This window comes from Periophthalmus magnuspinnatus, chromosome 14, assembly GCF_009829125.3.
Source record: "Periophthalmus magnuspinnatus isolate fPerMag1 chromosome 14, fPerMag1.2.pri, whole genome shotgun sequence".
In the NCBI taxonomy this organism is placed as follows: Eukaryota; Metazoa; Chordata; class Actinopteri; order Gobiiformes; family Gobiidae; genus Periophthalmus; species Periophthalmus magnuspinnatus.
The window spans coordinates 18,949,324-18,967,764 of record NC_047139.1 but is presented as its reverse complement, the minus strand read 5'-3'; the positions used below and the strand labels follow the sequence as shown (position 1 = coordinate 18,967,764).

Below are 18,441 nucleotides of genomic sequence, written 5' to 3'. Positions count from 1 at the left end.
ATCCTGTCAAGGCCTCATCTAAAATAATCTTTTCATCATTCAAGCGTTTAAATACATTTGAGAGTTTTATTTTTATTTTTTTTTATGAAAGTGTGATGTGATGCATTTTTTTTTTCTCTCTGCAAGAAAATACTTTAAACTGTCACTATTACTAAGTTTATAGAAATCAAGTCAAATACTGCTGTGTGTCTATTTCACCTTTTACATGTTGTTGTGTCCATAAGCAAGACACTTTGCCCACTTCTGCTTTTGATGCGTGACCATGTGATTGTTGGTGATGGGTTAGGCCAGTGCTTCTCAATTATTTTCTATCATCCCCCTATAAAGAAGAAAAAATAAAATAAATGAAATTATATAATGAAATTTAATTAAATATCAAATAAAAAATGAATGAAATGAATAAATTTAAATTAAATAGGTGTAATGAGGTGTCTTAACTTATTTGGCTTCATACTGTCCACTGCCACAGCAGACACCGGTCTGTCCTCGTGTCCCACCGGAGTCACGGTGAAGCCCAGTGCTAAATACTCTTCATCAGACTTCCTCGTCTTATTTTTCGGGTGACTTTACCTCCGTCTATATCCGCCTTTCTTTTCATCCCTGTTAAAATGTTTTCCATAGTGTCTCTTTAGCAAAAGTTTTTTTGTTGTTCACTGTCCTGTGTCACGATCTGTTCGCTCTCTCCTGCTCTTTGTTGTGTACGCGCTGTCTACAGTACTACAGTGTCATATGCAGAGTCATACGCGCCCCCCCGGCATCTCACCGCGCCCCCACTATTTGAGAACCACTGGGTTAGGCCTAGTGACAATAACACATTTTGAAATGCAATATATTGCTGAAGTAAATATAGATGATAAATGATAATATTGAAGCTAGACCTTAAAGCAGAAATATCCCCCCAAAAAATTTTAAATATATATAAATTTGTTAAATAAAATTGTTTAAAACGCCCTTACCTGGGATTTTCCTGTCTAACATTCACTCACTCAGCAACAAGACGGACGAACTGGCGCTGCTGATGAGGAGAAACAAGGACTTTTCCTCCTCTTGCGTCTTATGCTTCACAGAGACATGGCTCAATGAGCGTATCCCGGACTGCGCACTTCATCTGGAGGGATTCCAGCTCCTCCGCACGGACAGACAACGGGGACTCTCCGGGGGAAAGACGAAAGGTGGAGGTGTCTGTTTCTACATCAACAACGCCTGGTGTATGGATGTGACTGTGATCTCCGAACACTGCTCTCCCGCTGTGGAATATCTGTTCATTAACTGTAGGCCTTTCTATTCTCCACGTGAGTTCACTTCATTCATTCTGGCCGCTGTTTACATCCCTCCGTGCGCGGACATGCACGAGGCCCAGCGTGTGCTCGCGGAGCAGATTCTGAATGTGGAGCGAACCTTCCCGGACTCTTTACTGATCATCCTGGGGAATTTTAATAAAGGAAATCTGAGCCAGGAACTGCCCAAGTACAAACGTCCGTAGTCATGAAGTCATTTGAGCACCTGGTCCTGCACCACCTCAAGTCCTTCATCTCCCCCCTCCTGGACCCTCTGCAGTTTGCCTACAGAGCCAATCGTTCATTAACCTGGCCCTTCACTTCATCCTCCAGCATCTGGACTCCCCGGGAACCTATGCCAGGATCCTGTTTGTGGACTTCAGCTCTGCGTTCAACACCATCCTCCCTGCTCTGCTCCAGGACAAGCTCGCTCAGCTCAACGTGCCTGACTCCACCTGCAGGTGGATCACTGACTTCCTGACAGACAGGAGACAGCGCGTGCGGCTGGGGAAGAATGTCTCGGACACTCGGACTATCAGCACAGGATCTCCACAGGGCTGTGTACTTTCTCCCCTGCTCTTCTCCCTGTACACCAACTGCTGCACCTCCAGCCACGACTCCGTCAAACTGGTTAAGTTTGCGGATGACACCACCCTCATCGGACTCATCTTGGACAGCGATGAGTCTGCCTACAGGAGGGAGGTGGACCGGCTGGTGTCCTAGAGCAGCAGCAACAACCTGGAGCTCAACGCCCAGAAGACAGTGGAGATGAATGTGGACTTCAGGAAAGTCACAGCCCCCTGCCTCCCCTCACCCTGACGGACTCCCCCATCACCACTGTGGACTCTTTCCGCTTCCTGGGCACCTGCATCACCCAGGATCTCAAGTGGGAGCCAACCATCAGCTCCCTCATCAAGAAAGCCCATCACAGGATGTTCCGCCTGCGGCAGCTGAGGAAACGCTAACTGCCGGTCCAGATGATGGTGCAGTTTTACACGGTCATCATTGAGTCCATCCTCACCTCCTCCATCACTGTGTGGTTCGCTGGGGCCACTGCCAGGGACAGACAGAGACTGCAGCGCATTGTGCGCTCTGCTGAGAAGGTGATTGGCTGCAGCCTTCCATCTATACAGGACCTGTACGTCTCCAGGACTCGGGGGCGAGCAGGCCGTATAGCAGCTGACACCTCTCACCCTGGACATGGACTATTTGAGCCACTTCCCTCTGGCAGGAGGCTACGGTCCATTGGAACCAGAGCCTCTCGTCATAAGAACAGTTTCTTCCCCTCTGCCGTTTGTCTCATGAACACTTCATAATATTTGCACAAAACTGGACATTTTATAACACCGGTCACCTTAATAAGTCATGTTTGCGCTGTTGTTCTGATGCTGCTGTTGTATATATTTTCTACCTTTAAGTATTTTATTTGATTTTTAAGCATATCTTTTTTTTACTTCGTGCATGCCCTTATTTGTATTTATTCAGTGTGTTTTATGTTTTATGTTGCACTTTATCACCAAAATAAGTTCCTAGTTTGTGAACTGTGTTCACAAACGATGACAATAAAAGGATTCTGATTCTGAACAATTATTTTGAGGGGTCAATATTTATTGTAGTACTTTTTCTATCTATTATGTATTGAACAATAAGTCAATATAGTATTTAAAGGAGTACTATGTAACTTTTTGATGTAGGGCCTGCCAACTGTTTGTTTCCATGGAGATATGATTGCTTTGCCTGGAAATTATGGCATTCAATTGATCTATAGCATTACTTCCACTACCAATATTTTTACTGCTCAATATTATCGTTTATCGTCTTGAAAAACATATATTACTTTGAACAGGTGACCTCTCCACAGATCTGACCTGTAACTTAGACTGTTTAATGCTATACTGTGTAACATTCTAGGCAAGGCAATAACATCGCCATTAGTGCTGCAACAAGGCATTCGATTACAGCTAATTGATTGATTACTGAAATACGTCATTCAGAAAGAACAATGAGCAGCCCTAATCTCCATGGAGACGAGCAAATGGCCGATGGACCACCAGAAAAGTTACATATTTCACCTTTAAGTAAGTACATAGCCACAGATTTTAGTGAGTTCTTGAGTCTCATAAAAGGTATGAATATTACTGTATTAAAACAATCATTAAATAAATCTTGTGTACTAAACATCAAAACATGTGTTGAGGTCAGTGAAAAGAAAACAGCTTGACCTGTGCTGTGATAGGCTGGCTTGCTGTTGCCATGGCGCCCTGACACGTGTGCTCTCTTGTGCCCCCTGGTGCTGCAGATTCCCCCACCGTGTTGGAGGGCAGAGATGTGGGCGTGACCCTGGGACAGAGGGGCGTCCTGGAGTGTGAGGCGGACGCGGTGCCCGAGGCTGATTTCGAGTGGTACAAAGACGACAGGAGGTGAGTACATGGAAGTCTGTGTCCATATGTTTATGAAGAGGACGGGGGATTGTGGATTTAGTGCAGGAGTTTTTGGCTTTAACTTTTTACACTAAGTACAAGCTCAAGGATATTTACAAGGACCACTCAGACTAAACTATAATAGAAGTATAGGGTGATCATAAAAACCCTGCTTAATACAAATTTAACAACGATTTAGCCTTTTCTCTTTGTCGATGATCAGCTTTGGTGTTTTGATCCAAACCTCTAAAGCCTATCCTCTCACAGTACTTTGTGGTTTATATTTAAGGCTGTATTCGAAAAAGCGGAAGTGGCAAAGGTTCTCAAAACTATTTTGTATCTCTATGTATCTATGACCTGAACTGCTCTCACAAGACTACACCTGCAGGGAAAGTTCACACAAAAACTATTTATGCATAAAAATGTGCCAAGAAATCCTCAGTCTTTATCGCAGTTTAAGACTAAGGTGAAAACCCACCTCTTCACCCTGGCATTTAATACTAGACAGGATATACAGGTGTTTTACTGTTCTTTTCCTGTGTATTGTGTTATCTTTATATTGTGTTTTTGTTGACTTTTATGTGAAGCACTTTGGTCAGCTGGAGGTATTTTAAACTTGCCTTACCTAAATGTGCTATAGAAATAAACTTGATGTGAATTGAATATTTATCCTCAGCTAACTCTCTCACTCACCTCTCCTTTTTGTTGTTGTCCCATATAAATCTTTATAATCTAGATGACATGATTAGTTGAGTAATACAAGTTTTGATTGAACGATTAGTTGAAGAAGCGATGAAAGGTTTCGCTCAGCCCTAAATGGAGGACTTAACCTGGGTTTAACACTAATGGTATAGCAATATAGTCAGCTCATGATTTTTTTTTTTTTTCAAATCAAGTTTATTTCTATAGCACATTTAAAACACCTTGAGCTGATTAAACTACTTCACGTAAAAGTTTAAAAAACCCGAATATACACAATACATGGGAAAAGAACAATAAAACACCAAGATATCCAGTCTAGGTAGTATTAAATGCCAGGGAGAAGAGGTGGGTTTTCAGTGTAGTAAATGGTAAATGCTTGCGTTTTTATCTCGTGCTTTTCCATCTTCAAAACACTCAAAGCGCTTTACATCAAGGAACCACTCATCCATTCACACACACAATCATACACCAGTGTACACAGACACTGGGGGCAAACTGCGTTAAGTGTCTTGCCCAAGGACACAACAACAGCATTCATCTGTGGGAGCTGGAACCGGCTGAGAGGATCTGATAATATGGAAACGTGGCTGCAGAATGCCTTCATCTCTCATTACTATAGTGTATAATGTGACCCTAGCATCTCTTTGTACTCTGCAATGCACCCTGGGAAAAGATTTAGCTGTAGAGATGATTTTGCTTTGTGTAAAAACAAACATGACACAGCATCTGTTCTCTCCTGAAAGATTCATGAGTAAAACTACTGCTCCTCTTGCCAGTCGATTCAACCATCTCACTCCCAAAGACTTTCCAAAAACACCCTGAACACTGTGAACCTCTCCTGTCTCGATCATATTCCCACAGAATCGTGAACGGCCTGGATGGTCTGGAGATCGTGAGCTCTGGTTCTCTGTCCAAACTGACTTTCTTCAATGTGTCCGAGGGAGACTATGGTAACTACACCTGTGTGGCCATCAACAAACTGGGCAGCTCCTCCACAAACATTCTGCTCTACGGTGAGTACTGTCTCTTAGCATGTTCTACTTCTTAGCGAGCCTCAATCTTGATTTAATAAAGGTACACCATGTAACTTTTGCTTTGGAGAGGCGACTACCTGCTTATCTCCATGGAGGTTGTATTGCTTTTTACCTGGAATGTTCAGAGTATGGTAGTTTTTATTTATTAATTAATTAATTTAGCATCTCCATGGAGACAATCAGGTGGCAGACTCTAACAGAAAAAAAGTTACATCGTGCAACTTTGACCAACACCAAAGGAGAGCAACCTATAGGAAATCTTGTCAACTGCCAATTTAGATGCTGATCCATCAAAAATACTAGAAAATTGTATTAATAATATTGAACATGCTCACTCCAACAACCTCATCATAATGACAGTGACAGTTTGAAAATAACACCATTTTTGCATTCACAGCTAAACGAGACGATAATGGATAGAAGTGTATTAGTAATTACAGTTCACATCTCCACATTAGCAGCCATATTGTTCACAGCTGTTGTGTGTGATGCTCGATCAGGGGACCTCCTGTACACATGCTGTTGTTTATGTCAGCATATGTTTGTCCTACTTTTCCTTCATATAGACTGTTACACATTGCAGTGTTAGAGAGTGTGATATCCAATGTTTAAAGGATATTGATGGCACGTTTTAATTAAAGGGTCCATATTGCGCTGTTTCCTGATCTACGTTAGAATGTTGTTTCCTCATCACAAACAGACCTGGAGTTGTGTTTTGTTTCATTCACACATGTTTAACACCCAAACCCTGGATATTTAGGCTGGGTTCGTCTCTCAAACTGGAAACACTCTGTTCCACCTTGTGATGTCATGTGGTAAAACAGGAAGTGCTCCACTGTGTTTTTAAACTCCACACACCTTCACTAGAATAATTTGAATCATTTCAGGACTAGAATTGACAATCTCTACTGGACTAAAGGTAAAAGGAGCTGTTACCTTGAAAAACTACCACTTCATGACATCACAGGGTGCAACAGAGCATTTTGAGCTTTGGAGATAGACAGACTAATAATAAAGTGTTACTCAAACATGTGTGAATGAAACAAAACACAGCTCCAGGTATGTTTTTGAGGAGGTAACAACATTATAACATGGCTTAAAGCTCACAAGAAACTATTTTGCGTAATGTAGGACCTATAAAAGTCATTTTAAATAGTTAAATAGTTTTTTATTTATATATATATATTTGAATTTTGTTTTGATCTGATCTTATGACACAGTCTGACAAGTAAATACATTTTAGTTTTTCATTTTGCTGATGTTACTGTGCTAAAAAGTAAAACTATAGCAACTAAATCACAACCACCTATTTAAAGACACAGTATGTAACTTTCTGGAGGTGGCACAATTCCATGGAAATAGAAAGTTAAAGCCACACTTTCTCCATGGAGATAGAACATTTTTATGATCATACTGTGGAATATTATAACCAAAGGAACAACTTTCCATGGAGACAAGCAGGAGGACGCCTTCTTCCAGGCCAAGTACAAGTCAGGTTTGTGGAGATGCAAGCCCGCTCGAGTAAGGACTTAAATATGTGTATGTTCAGTACAATAAAAACTACCAAAAAGTTACATACTGTGTGTTCAATATAATATTTGTCTCATATATGCAGCTCTTGATCTGCACAGACTTTCTGAAGCACCATTCACACTCTTATATACAGCACATCATATGTTAGAGTTATATTTAGACAGTGCTTAAGTGTAAAGTATAAACCTAAAGCACTTCCATGTACCAGAGTAGGTCTCATTTAGCACTGAGCTCTCTTAAATCTCTTTCTCTGATTGCTCCGCCTCTGTTTTCAATGTGTTGCTCTGTTCCATTTGTCCCTCTGCAGTAGTGGTAATTGAACCCACTAGCTCAACGCTATTGCAAGGTTAGTATTCAGCCCTAGCATGTTCCTCTCCGCCGCGGGTCCTAATATTAGCAGCATGACAGCTCACTACTGGTCCACATTGCCATTTTCACAAACTAGACACAAGTTAGCGTTAAGTGAGCAGGGATATTACCGAATATACTTGGAGGAGCCATCTTGGAACTAAACAGAAACATTGAAATAGGTTTGGTTATTTGAATATTTGTGAAAATGGTCAATGCTAACCATATTTCATATCTGTCCTCTCCACTCCTAACCATGCGTCTGTGACATGGCTGATTCATTTGCATGCTCTCCTCCCCATGTAAGTATAACCTTCATTTCTCATCTGTTTGTGTGTTTCATGTTGACGATAGCAAAAGTAACCCTCTATATGTGTTCATGTGTGTTTTGTCCATAGACTGTATATATAAATGGATATAGCTAACGTGCTAGCCTTGTTACAAATAGGAAGTGAGCATGGGCACGCTTGTGACTCCATCGACTCTGGCTCCAATTCACTATCTATTGAAAAAATGTCACCCTTCAGTCTGTAACTGCTGCAATGAGCCTCGTCATTTTGGTCTTAAAATGTTTGTACTACCCACTCTACATGATCTTTGCGTTTCTATTTCATTTTTTGTCCGTAAATCAAGATTTGAACATTAATAACAGACAAATCAGATGCCTTCTTTCTCCATGGTCGCTCCCGCTAGCGTTAGCAACAGGTTTGATTGACAGCATTGCTAAGAGCCCACTCCCTGCTAAACCAATGGTGGGGGCGGGAAGGGGCGTTACTTTCAACAGCCTCAGCCCGGATTGGCTCTTCGGTTGCTATGATACTTGCACTCAGAATTCCAAATATGGAACTCCAAATTTGCTCCTATAACTGCACGCCTTAATGAGCTTCATTTGACTGGAGCTGAACGCTATGGGTGACATCACACTCACTTGGTCCACTTCTAGACCAAAGTTTAGTTTGTTTTCATACCTGACAATTTAGACTGCTCATTAGTGCCTCACAGTGGTCACATGATATTGCTGTGGCTTGTCCAGTCTGCTGATTTAAACAGGTTTTGTCTTCCTACTGACTGGTGGAGGCAGGACAACAGCGCTATCTGCAGAAAAAAAAAAAAAAAAAAATCTATTAAAATTAATTAAGACCAGATGAACTTCATTGATAAAACTGAACAGTTGTGGGTAATTTTTAGATACTGCGACTTTACTACTTGACAATATTAAATTAATTGAACATGTTTGTTTCTTGCACCACCCAATTTGATATGATTTTCTTTGTCCCATTTGGAGCATTACTTTATTTTTATTTGTTGATATGATGTCAGGTTCAGGCCGTTCCTCTTAGAATTACTTGTACTTTATAATAGCTAAACTTGAATTAGCCTTAATTAAACATGAACAAAGACTCAATTCATTATGAACAAATATGTTGACTCAGGCTTAGTAAGTACATAATTAATACCCTGACATTAACCCCTTACTTAAGTAGTTCCTAAGCCTGAATCAGTGAGGGTTAAGGTGGGTTAAGTGTCTTGCCCAAGGAAACAACTACAGCTTTCATCTGTGGGACCTCAACCAACCGACAATAATGTCAAGAGCGGGATTTGAACAGCTCTACCAACTCAGCTACTGTTGCCTTGTCTTAATAACCTCTTTGATATTTTGAATTAAGTCTTTGTTCATGCTTAATTAAGGTGTAATTACCCTTTTTTACTCTTTAAGAACTTAATTTGGTTATGATCATAGACTGTATATATACTGTAAATGACATAGCTAACCTGCCACTGCTAAATAAGAAGTGAGCATAAGCAAACCAGCTCCATCGATTCTGGCTCCAGTTCACTTTACATTGAAAAACTGTGGCCTCTCTCTGTAACTGCTGATGTCAGACTCATCATTTTGGCCTTAAAATATTCGTATTAACCTGCTCTACATTATTTTTGGTATTTTATTTTGCTATTGTGTCCATAAATCAAGATATGAACATTAATAACAAACAAATCTGGCGGCTTCTTTTCCCGAGGTCGCTTCCCCTGCTGTTAGCAACGCTGTCAATCAAAACTGTTGCTAAGAGCCCGTTTTCTGATAAACCAGAGAAGGGCGTTACTTTCAACAGCCTCGCTCCAGATTGGCTCTTTGGTTGCTATGATACTCGCAGCTGGAGTTCCAAATATAGAACTCAGCTCCAAATTCGCCCTACAACTGCAAGGCTCAACCTTCATTTGACTGGACCCGGACACCGTGACGTCACACTCACTTTGTCCACTTCTTTGTACAGTCCATGGTTACTACCCTCTTCTGATCCCAGTACATCTCATGATATTGTTATTATTATTACTGAACCTAGTCTTCTGTTTTTTGCCAAATGTGATCTCAGAGAAACTGTGTGTGACTTTGTGACTGTCTGACAAACTGGAGAAGTAAGAATGGCTTTGATTTGACTATGAGCCTCCATCATTATTCTAATTAGTCTAATGCTGGATTAGGGATTATCCAGTGTGGCAGAGTAATTGGATAGATGCCCCAAAGGAAACTGGTGAACTCACAGAGATCCAAGAACAAAATGAGTGGCCATTGTGTTCCAGGCTTCAAAGTAAAAGACACTTTCCAATCTCCAGACAGTGCATACCTCAAAATAGGACAGCACAGAAATGTAGTTTGGTGAATCTGAAAATGAAATAAGTTCAAAAGTTACATGAGTCAATTTTTCAGTTCAAGTTTATTTCTATAGCACATTTAAACTCCAGCTGACCAAAGAGCTTTGCATAAAAGTCAACAAAAAACAAGTATACAGATAACAGGATACATAGGAAAAGAACTATAAAACACCAAGATATCCTGTCTGGCTAGTTTAAATGCCAGGGAGAAGAGGTGGGTTTTCAGCCTAGTTTTAAACTGAGATAAAGACTGAGAGGATCTGACAGGAGGCTGTTCCATAGTTGGGGCGCTGCCACAGAAAAGGTTCTGGCGCCTCTGGTCTTGAGCCTGGCTGTGGACAATAATCATATATTTTTTATTATAATGTTTTATGTATTTTTACACTGAATAACTCTGAACCAACACAAGAATCAGAACAGAAGAAGAGCACGTGACAGGAGAGAGCTTTGTACATAAAAAAAACTAAACAAAACAAAAAACAACATATTTGGCATCTTAATAACAGTTAGTTTTTTAATTATTATTATTGAAGTGCAACATTTTATTTAAATTATGCCTAATTCCAAAGGGTAAACTCACTCCACTCTCACTTTAAACCATTTTAAACACATCTGAGCCTTGGTAATTTCTCTCTGTGATTAGTTTGTAGTTAAACTGAGTTCTGACATTGGTTTCAGTCATATAAATAAACAACAAAAGACTCAAGCCTTTTGAACAGCTCTTTGAAAGAAACTGATCCAAAAGATTCGGATCCCATAAAGGAGCCAAAAGTCCCATCACTAACTGCCCGACACTATCCCAGACACTTGATTCTGTGTCATGGTGCAATATCACAGTGCCAGAAAGGACTAAGAGTTCAAAAAAGTTCAAACTAAAACATGTTTCTGACTCATTTCAGTTACAACATGAATTCTTATGTTTTTGAATGAAACACTAATCCAGCAAAATGGCACAAGGCCTGATTTGTTTCACTATATGACGTATTTATGACTGAGAGGACATTTTGAAAGTACCTCCACATAGGCGCTGTTGTTGACTAAAGCTCTGTAATCCAAACTGTGTAATCCTCCGAGTGTAAACACAACTGAATCTGAACATGTTTGTACAAGTGGACTCTTAATGCAACGATACAAAATGATCACAAAGTCACACACGCCACACTTGCAGGAGATTAGATTTAAAGATGCACTACAGAACTTTTCATAGCTTGTCTCCATGGGTTTGCTATAGCTTTTCCTTGAAAGTTCAACAGTTTGGCATTGAACTTCCATCTCCATGTTACGAGTGATGAGTATGTTTGTCCAGTTTGTGATCGAGGATGCGAACAATATAAAGTAATGCCAAACTTTAATGCCATACTGTGGACACTCCAGGGAATGTAATAACATCTCCACAGAGGCCAGAAAAGTTACATAGTGCACCCTTGAGAAACCTTAATTACACGGTTGTTACCTTCTACTCTAATTTTAGTGCGAACTAAGCTAATCTCGGCTACAATCGTTAAAGTTTTCTAACGAGGCTCACTCTTACAATTACCTCATTTAAACAGCGACTAAACTAAGACTAAAACAGGAACTTAACCAAGACCAGTGGTGGAAGGTAACGCAGTACAAGTAGTAAAGTACTTAAGCAAAGTACACATACCTAAAATTTTGACTTAAGTACATTTTACAGTGGATTCCTCTTGCTTTTACTTCACTACATTTGAGAGCAGTATCTGTACTTTCTACGCCACTACATTTTAGAACTGGACTGAAAAGTAAAAAGTACTTTTCATATGATTTGAGAGATTATTTTTACCATGTTCGTGGTAACATCTTGACAAAAGTTTAGGAGTTCAAGCTTCGGCTTCGGCTACAAAAATAAATACACAAAATTCATAAGAGAAAATAAGACTTGTGTGAAATACTTTTACTCTTAAAGTTTTGAAATGGGTACTTAAATACATTTACTTAATGTAGATAGTTTTACTTGAGTAGCCTTTTGCCTCTGTATCTGTACATTTACTTAAGTAACAAAATCCACCACTGACCAAGACTAAACCAGCACTAAACCAGCACTACCAAATCCACATTAGAACTTAACCTACTCTCAAACCATAACAGTGTGAACGCATCCCAACACTAACTCTCACGGAAAATGCATTAGAGACCCAAGTATAAAGTCTTTCATTTCTATACATCTTTTTTGTTTGTTTTTTCCAGGTCCGAGAGCAGTCCAGGACGGGAGCGGCGGCGGTGCCATGGGTCTTCACTCCCACAGCTGTCTGCTCCTCCTAGCACTGCTGAATCTTCTGCTGCAGCGCTTCTGAACGGATCTACCAACCAGTGAACGAGTGAATGCACGAGTGATCGAGTGACAGAGCGAAAGAGTGATCGTGTGAACAAATGAGTGAATGTGTGAGCTGAAGAGAGAGTGAGAGAGTTGTTTTGTTTTTCTCCAACTGGATTCACAAACTGTTGCACAGAGGTCATGAAGTACCCACTACACAATGATGTTGACCCACGTAATAAGAATAACTCAAGTTTCTGTTTGTTTTTTTTCTTTCTTTCTTTTTTTTTGTTTTTGTTTTCAAAGATGTAACAAATAGTTGACATTGGAATGGATTTTGTCTATGTTTTTGGTAACTTTATTTTAGGGTACGCGTGAAACAAACTTTAAACTAGCTGCTAATTTACATACTTGTACATGGTTAAGTTGGTTTTTCTTTATTAATGTTTTATTCTGCTGCTAACTTCACCTTTACTTTTACTTTTCTATTAATAAACTCCTCATTACTAGTAATTACAACGATGTCAGGACTTAAATCATGATCCTAAAGTCAGATTTTTACCATTTTAAAAACATCCAAAACAGAACTAGTTCATTTTAAACGATTTTGTAATGATCCAAAGTTAGTTTTCACTTACCTTATGCATTCTGAGCATCCTGAGCATCCTAATTACTCACCATGATGAGTTTATAAGCGCTGTCAGAAACCAGAGCGGAGTTTTGCCATCACAACTAGCATGCTAACGTGCATTACCCGTTTCTCGACAGCTCGGGGCAGACTTATTTTGATCTCAGGAGCTGTTTATACAATATATGTGCGGGGCTTTAGGGCTAGTACCATAAGTAGTGTCGTTTTTACTATTCATGTCCAAACATCATAATAATAAGATGTAATGGAGTTTAACAATAGTCTTCATAAATCTCTAATTGGCTACAGAATGTGGTTTTGCAGGATAATACATTAATAGGGACCGTTTAAATGCTAATTAACATCAAATTAACCATTCACGTGTATGCAAATTAGCCGCTAGCTAGACGTGTTCCCTAAAATAGTGCTGCCATGTTTTCTCTAAATTATATTGTTCTGGGTTGTCTCTTTTTCGGTACGTTTCAGACAAATGAGTTTTTAACTGTGCAGTCCGTATTCAGACTTTTTAGCAGCGTTGCATATTCATCTCCACTCCAGGAAAAGCAAAATTTACCGCAAGTACGAGAGGTGAATGTGAAATACCTCAAAGTCGGACGCAGACGGCGAGGCGCGGCGGGGACGAGGAGGCGCGGCGGGGAACGAGGAGCGGCGGGGATGAGGCTACCCCGCGGCTCACATCTGATTTTAATGTACAATAATTATCATTCAGTCTGCTGTTTAATGCAGCTTTGTTTATGACCTTCATGGATCCGGGTTCTCCGCTCTCCAGTGAGCTAGCGCAGTTGCGTCATTATGCTAATATTATAACTTAATTGTTTTATTTTAACTGTAAAAAGTGGATATACCGCCGAGTTTGAAACGACTTGGATTCAGAATGGTATCTCGGTTTTAAGTTGTTTTGATGAGGTTAGATTCATTTGCGAGTGTGGTGCAGATTATTTCAGCACATTTCTGAGGTTTAGCATGAAATAAGAAATGTGAGAAATAATATGATATAAATGAGAAACATAAATAAGTAATAATAATAATGCATTTGTCTAGCTATTTTCAAGACGCGCACTATTCATTCACTCTATACTCTGTGGTGGTATGCTTCTATTGTAGCCACAGCCGTCCTGGGGCAGACTGACTGAAGGGAGGACGCCAATCTACACCTCCGACCAACACCAACACTCTCACACACCCCACGTTCACACCAGGCAATATGGGTGAAGTGTCTTGCTTAAAGACACAAAGCCAATTTATTTTTTAATTATTTTTTTTCACTGGCGCCCTCTTGTGGCACCTAGTATTCCCTGCAATCTCCCATCCAAGTAATAATCTTACCCAGCCCTGAAATCAGATGAGATCACGCTTTGGCCACTTACAGTTTCATATCCTATTGTCACATATTTTGGCTGGAAATAATAAGTAGTACTTTAAAATAAGTTAAAAATATCTCGGTAAAAAGATACATCTGAACTCGTCAAAACTGAAGTTAACATATTCTGAATTCACGTCGTTTTAACTCAGCTGGATATTCATTTTTGGTTTATTTTGTGTTTAGTTTTAAATATTTTATTTCACGAAAGGGACATGAAGTTGTAATTACTAGAACTGTCTATCCTAGTTTATAGTGTTTTGTGTTTGTTTTGTTATTTACCAGTTCTTCACAAAATCAGTGTCAACAATGTTTCTGATCTAATTAAGATGTTTGAAACGAGGAACAAAAGCTAGAATCCCGAGTCCTGTTGTCCGGGCTCGACTTTTGGCTTCAAATTTCCGAATGCATTTGCTTTGTTTTTCTCACATGGTCCGACGCACACTTCCCCGATACTTTCTGTTGTCAGTAACTTCACCGAACCACACGATAATTTGCATGAATTTTAGGCACAGACAACCCAAAGACTGACGCAATTTGTCCCAGCACCAAACCCTTTATATCTGATTTTGTTTCCTCCAATAACATCGTTTCATAGCATTGTCTTATTTGTGAACTACATACCAAGAGTGTAAAGAAGTACTGGTGGGTGCAATTCTATAATAAATCCTGAATCCTATTTGGACGGCTGCCTTTTGGAGTGACATTTCCGAGCGCATATGCGGGCTTACAGTACACGAGGAATCGCAATAACCTGGATTGATTAAGGAGCCAGTTTAAAGGCTACAACTGCTCTTATCGCCTGAGTTATGGCTTTCACTATGAGAGCAGACAGCGCTTATGAGAAAACAATCATATCCATAGAAACCATATCAGGGTTTTATTACAGGTGCGCTCCACGACAGGTGTATGCGGCAGGCGACAAACAGTTTCAATTGGTTTTATGCAACGCCAGAGCGAAAATGAAAGTTGTTTTTCTTTTGCTCGAAAGCTTAAGCTACCAAAAGAGCTGGCATAAGTTTTGTATTGCAGTGGCGTTATCTCATACGAGTCTGTTGGACTGGATCAGAGCTGCGCACAACTGTACACAAAACTATACAGTGGCGACAGGAGCTAAAATAAGTCGTCTTCTTCTACAAATTGTAAGTCTGTCGCAATGTTTATTACGTCCTGACAGTTACGCCGTCTTTTACTTGAGTACTTTTTACTCTAGTTTGAGACCTACCTTGTACTACTTCGTAACATTATTTATTTAATTATAACTTCAGTACTTGTTTTTGTTGTTTTTTTTTCTTTGTTTTTTTGACTGTGCTACTCACTTCTGGTTAGGAACTTGACTTATTATTGTTATTGTTTTTAAATTTTAATAAGTTGGTATCTGTCAGAGCCCCTTTTTGTGTAATTAAAAAAAAAAAAAAAAAAAAAAAAGATGAAATATGAAGCTCAAAACAGATTATAGGCAGAGGTTACTCGCAAACAGCCATCCAGCTAATAGTTCCAAAATGTAAAAACAAAAAAAATATATTGGCTTTTCTTCCCTGTAAATGAAATGTAAAATTTTCCAAAAATCTAAAACTTGTTGGACATGTTTCACTGGTGTACCCTGCATTCTTTTTATATATTGTGTTATGTAGTAACCCTTTTGCTGTTGATTGGATAATAAATAATTCAAATGTAACTATATTTCCATTTTTCTCTCTCATGTGGTTCTTTTTGGCAATTTAATTTCTTGTTTACCATGTTCATCCTACCGAAACAGTGTCTGATCACACCTGTTCTTTCCTTCATTCATCACACCAAAATGTTCCACACTATGGCATTAAAGTGGGACTAAACACCTAAACTCTGTCCGAAACCGCATTTCAAATAGAGCTGGTAAACTCGGTCATGTCTGGAGGACTTAAGAGGATAGTGAGAGAGGAGGAGGGGTGGGGTCTGGAGATATAAAGAACAGTGTGATTGTTCCGACAGGTATCCACACACGCAAACTCCGCCCCTGCAGCCAGGTGTTTTTGATCAGAAACGTCTGGCTGTAATCAAGGCAGTTCTACGTGATGTTACCAACTACTTGAAATTGCAGTGGCCACTAGAGTCAAGGCACACATATCTGTATACATTTTGATGCTGCAAATTGACCTAGTTTGCACTAAAATTGCCAAAGAAAAGAACTAAAAGCAGGCGATAATGCGATTCAAACACTATATACACAGTTTAGTAGTGAAAAAAGCTAATTCAACGTTTAGTTCACTTTAAACTTTTATTCATTTATTGCTCTGAAATACTTTGGAAAAACATGCATTGTTATTGTTATGAGTGGGTTCCTCTCTGCGCAGATCTGATCCATAATTTTGCTTGACAGTGTCGCCTGCTTTTTTTTTTTTCCATTGAGATAGTTTAATGCCATACTGTCGAACATTTATGGCAAACGGCATAGCATCTCCATGGCGATCAGAAAAGCTACGCCATACCTCTTTAACCGGTCTGTATCAAATGAAGTAAACTATTTTCACAATTGCCCTAAAATCATCCATTAAAAAACACGTGTTGTTCCTTTGGGTATAATTTTTCACAATATGACAGAAATCTAGCTCCATGGAGAATGTTCCGAGGTATGGTTTTAGGTTTCTGTTACTGTGGAATCCTGCAGGGGTGGCATACCTATTCCAGAAAGTTACACAGTGTTGTTCTTAAGGTTAAGGTTAGGCATGTAGTGATTAGGGTTAGTCCCCAAACAATGAATGTCAATGAAAGTCAATGGAAATTCTTCACAAAGCTCAACATTTACACTATAATCACAACTGTCATCCATTCAAATACATACATCTTTTGACGAACACGTTTTCCTTCCATTTCCAATTCAGACCCACACCTGACCTCAAATCAAACAGCATCCCATCTTATCACCGAACCCCTTTTTCCTTTCAATTATCCCGTTTTGTGCGTTAAAATCCCGAGCTTGTTGATTTGCACCAAAAGCTGATGTGTAAACGGGAGCGTGGCGAGGCAGATCGAGGTCTTATTGAAATTGATTGTGCCGATGATGAGCGCCATGTGACAGGCTAATAGCTGTTTGTTTTCCCTCACACGCTCTCTCTCGACCCCTTCGCCAAGTGTGATCCGTCTGCGGTGATGGCACACGCTGGAAATGACACCATAATTATTCCATCGAGATGAACGATGGCGCAGACAATCCCACATTCATTCTGCGGCGTACTGGTCTCAGAGCTCGCCCAATGAAACCAGGACGGGATGGAATTTGGAGGGGAGGGGCTACAGTAGTCTAAGGTAGTCAATGAGGAGACTGGTATGATTTGCTAATTCTTAATTTTTTTGGGTGGCAGTGGCTCAGTTGGTAGAGTGTTTGTCCTCTGTTGTGAAGGTTTGTGGTTCAAATGTAGACATTGTTAGTTGAGTGGTCACATCCATTGACCCACAGGTTGGCGCCACAGATGAATGCTGTCATTGTGTCCTTGGGCGAGACACTTCAACCACCACCCCCAGTGTCTGAATACACTGGTGTACGAACTTTAGTCAGGATGTTACCACGGACAAGGAGAGAAAAAAAACAAGAACTTAAAAGCCCTGTCTTAAAAATGTCAATCCCTCATTTACCTTATACAGTCCAAGCCTCCTAATGACTCACTCCAATCAGTTAATAAGCACTTTTTACAACTTTCCCAGTCCGCAGCTGAGCTCAAAGCTGAAAAATACTTTAGTCAGGATGTTGCCAAGGACATGGTAAAAATAACCCCTCAGACCATATGAAAAGTACTTTTTACTTTTCAGTCCTGTTCAGATGGTAGTGGAGTAGAAAGTACAGACACCTGCTCTCAAATGTAGTGAAGTTAAAAAAGTATCCACTGTAAAATGTAATTAAGTAAAGTACTGTGCGATTAATATATATGATATATTATACTTTGACCTGTATGTTTTTGTGGGTGCCAGTGTGGCACGATTATGTCATAATGTACTTGGAACGTACCTAGGCCTGCCATGATAATCATTATATCGACTTACACTGCCTGGCCAAAAAAAAAGTTGCCACCAAAAAAAAAAAAAACGATCACAAACGGACGGCCTTTAGCTTTGATTGCATCACGCATTCACTGTGGCATTATTTCAATTTCGCTTCTGCAATGTCACAAGATTTATTTCCATCCAGTGTTGCATTAATTTTTCACCAAGATCTCACAT

The 18,441-nt window shown here is 39.8% G+C and overlaps 1 protein-coding gene across 3 annotated transcripts in view; it reads left to right on the top strand.

The window, feature by feature from the left end:
• The window catches only part of ntm (neurotrimin), a 945,217-nt gene extending 929,336 nt beyond the window's left edge, over positions 1 to 15,881 (top strand). For 2 of the 3 annotated variants that reach the window (XM_055226833.1, XM_055226832.1), the window contains 4 exons: positions 3,577 to 3,697; positions 5,261 to 5,412; positions 7,274 to 7,312; positions 12,172 to 15,881. In XM_055226833.1, the coding sequence (XP_055082808.1) occupies positions 3,577 to 3,697; positions 5,261 to 5,412; positions 7,274 to 7,312; positions 12,172 to 12,278 (419 nt within the window). In that variant the 3' untranslated portion in view covers positions 12,279 to 15,881. The remainder of the gene's footprint in view (positions 1 to 3,576; positions 3,698 to 5,260; positions 5,413 to 7,273; positions 7,313 to 12,171) is intronic. The other variant, XM_055226834.1, reaches the window with a different exon arrangement.
• Positions 15,882 to 18,441: the final 2,560 nt, after the last annotated feature.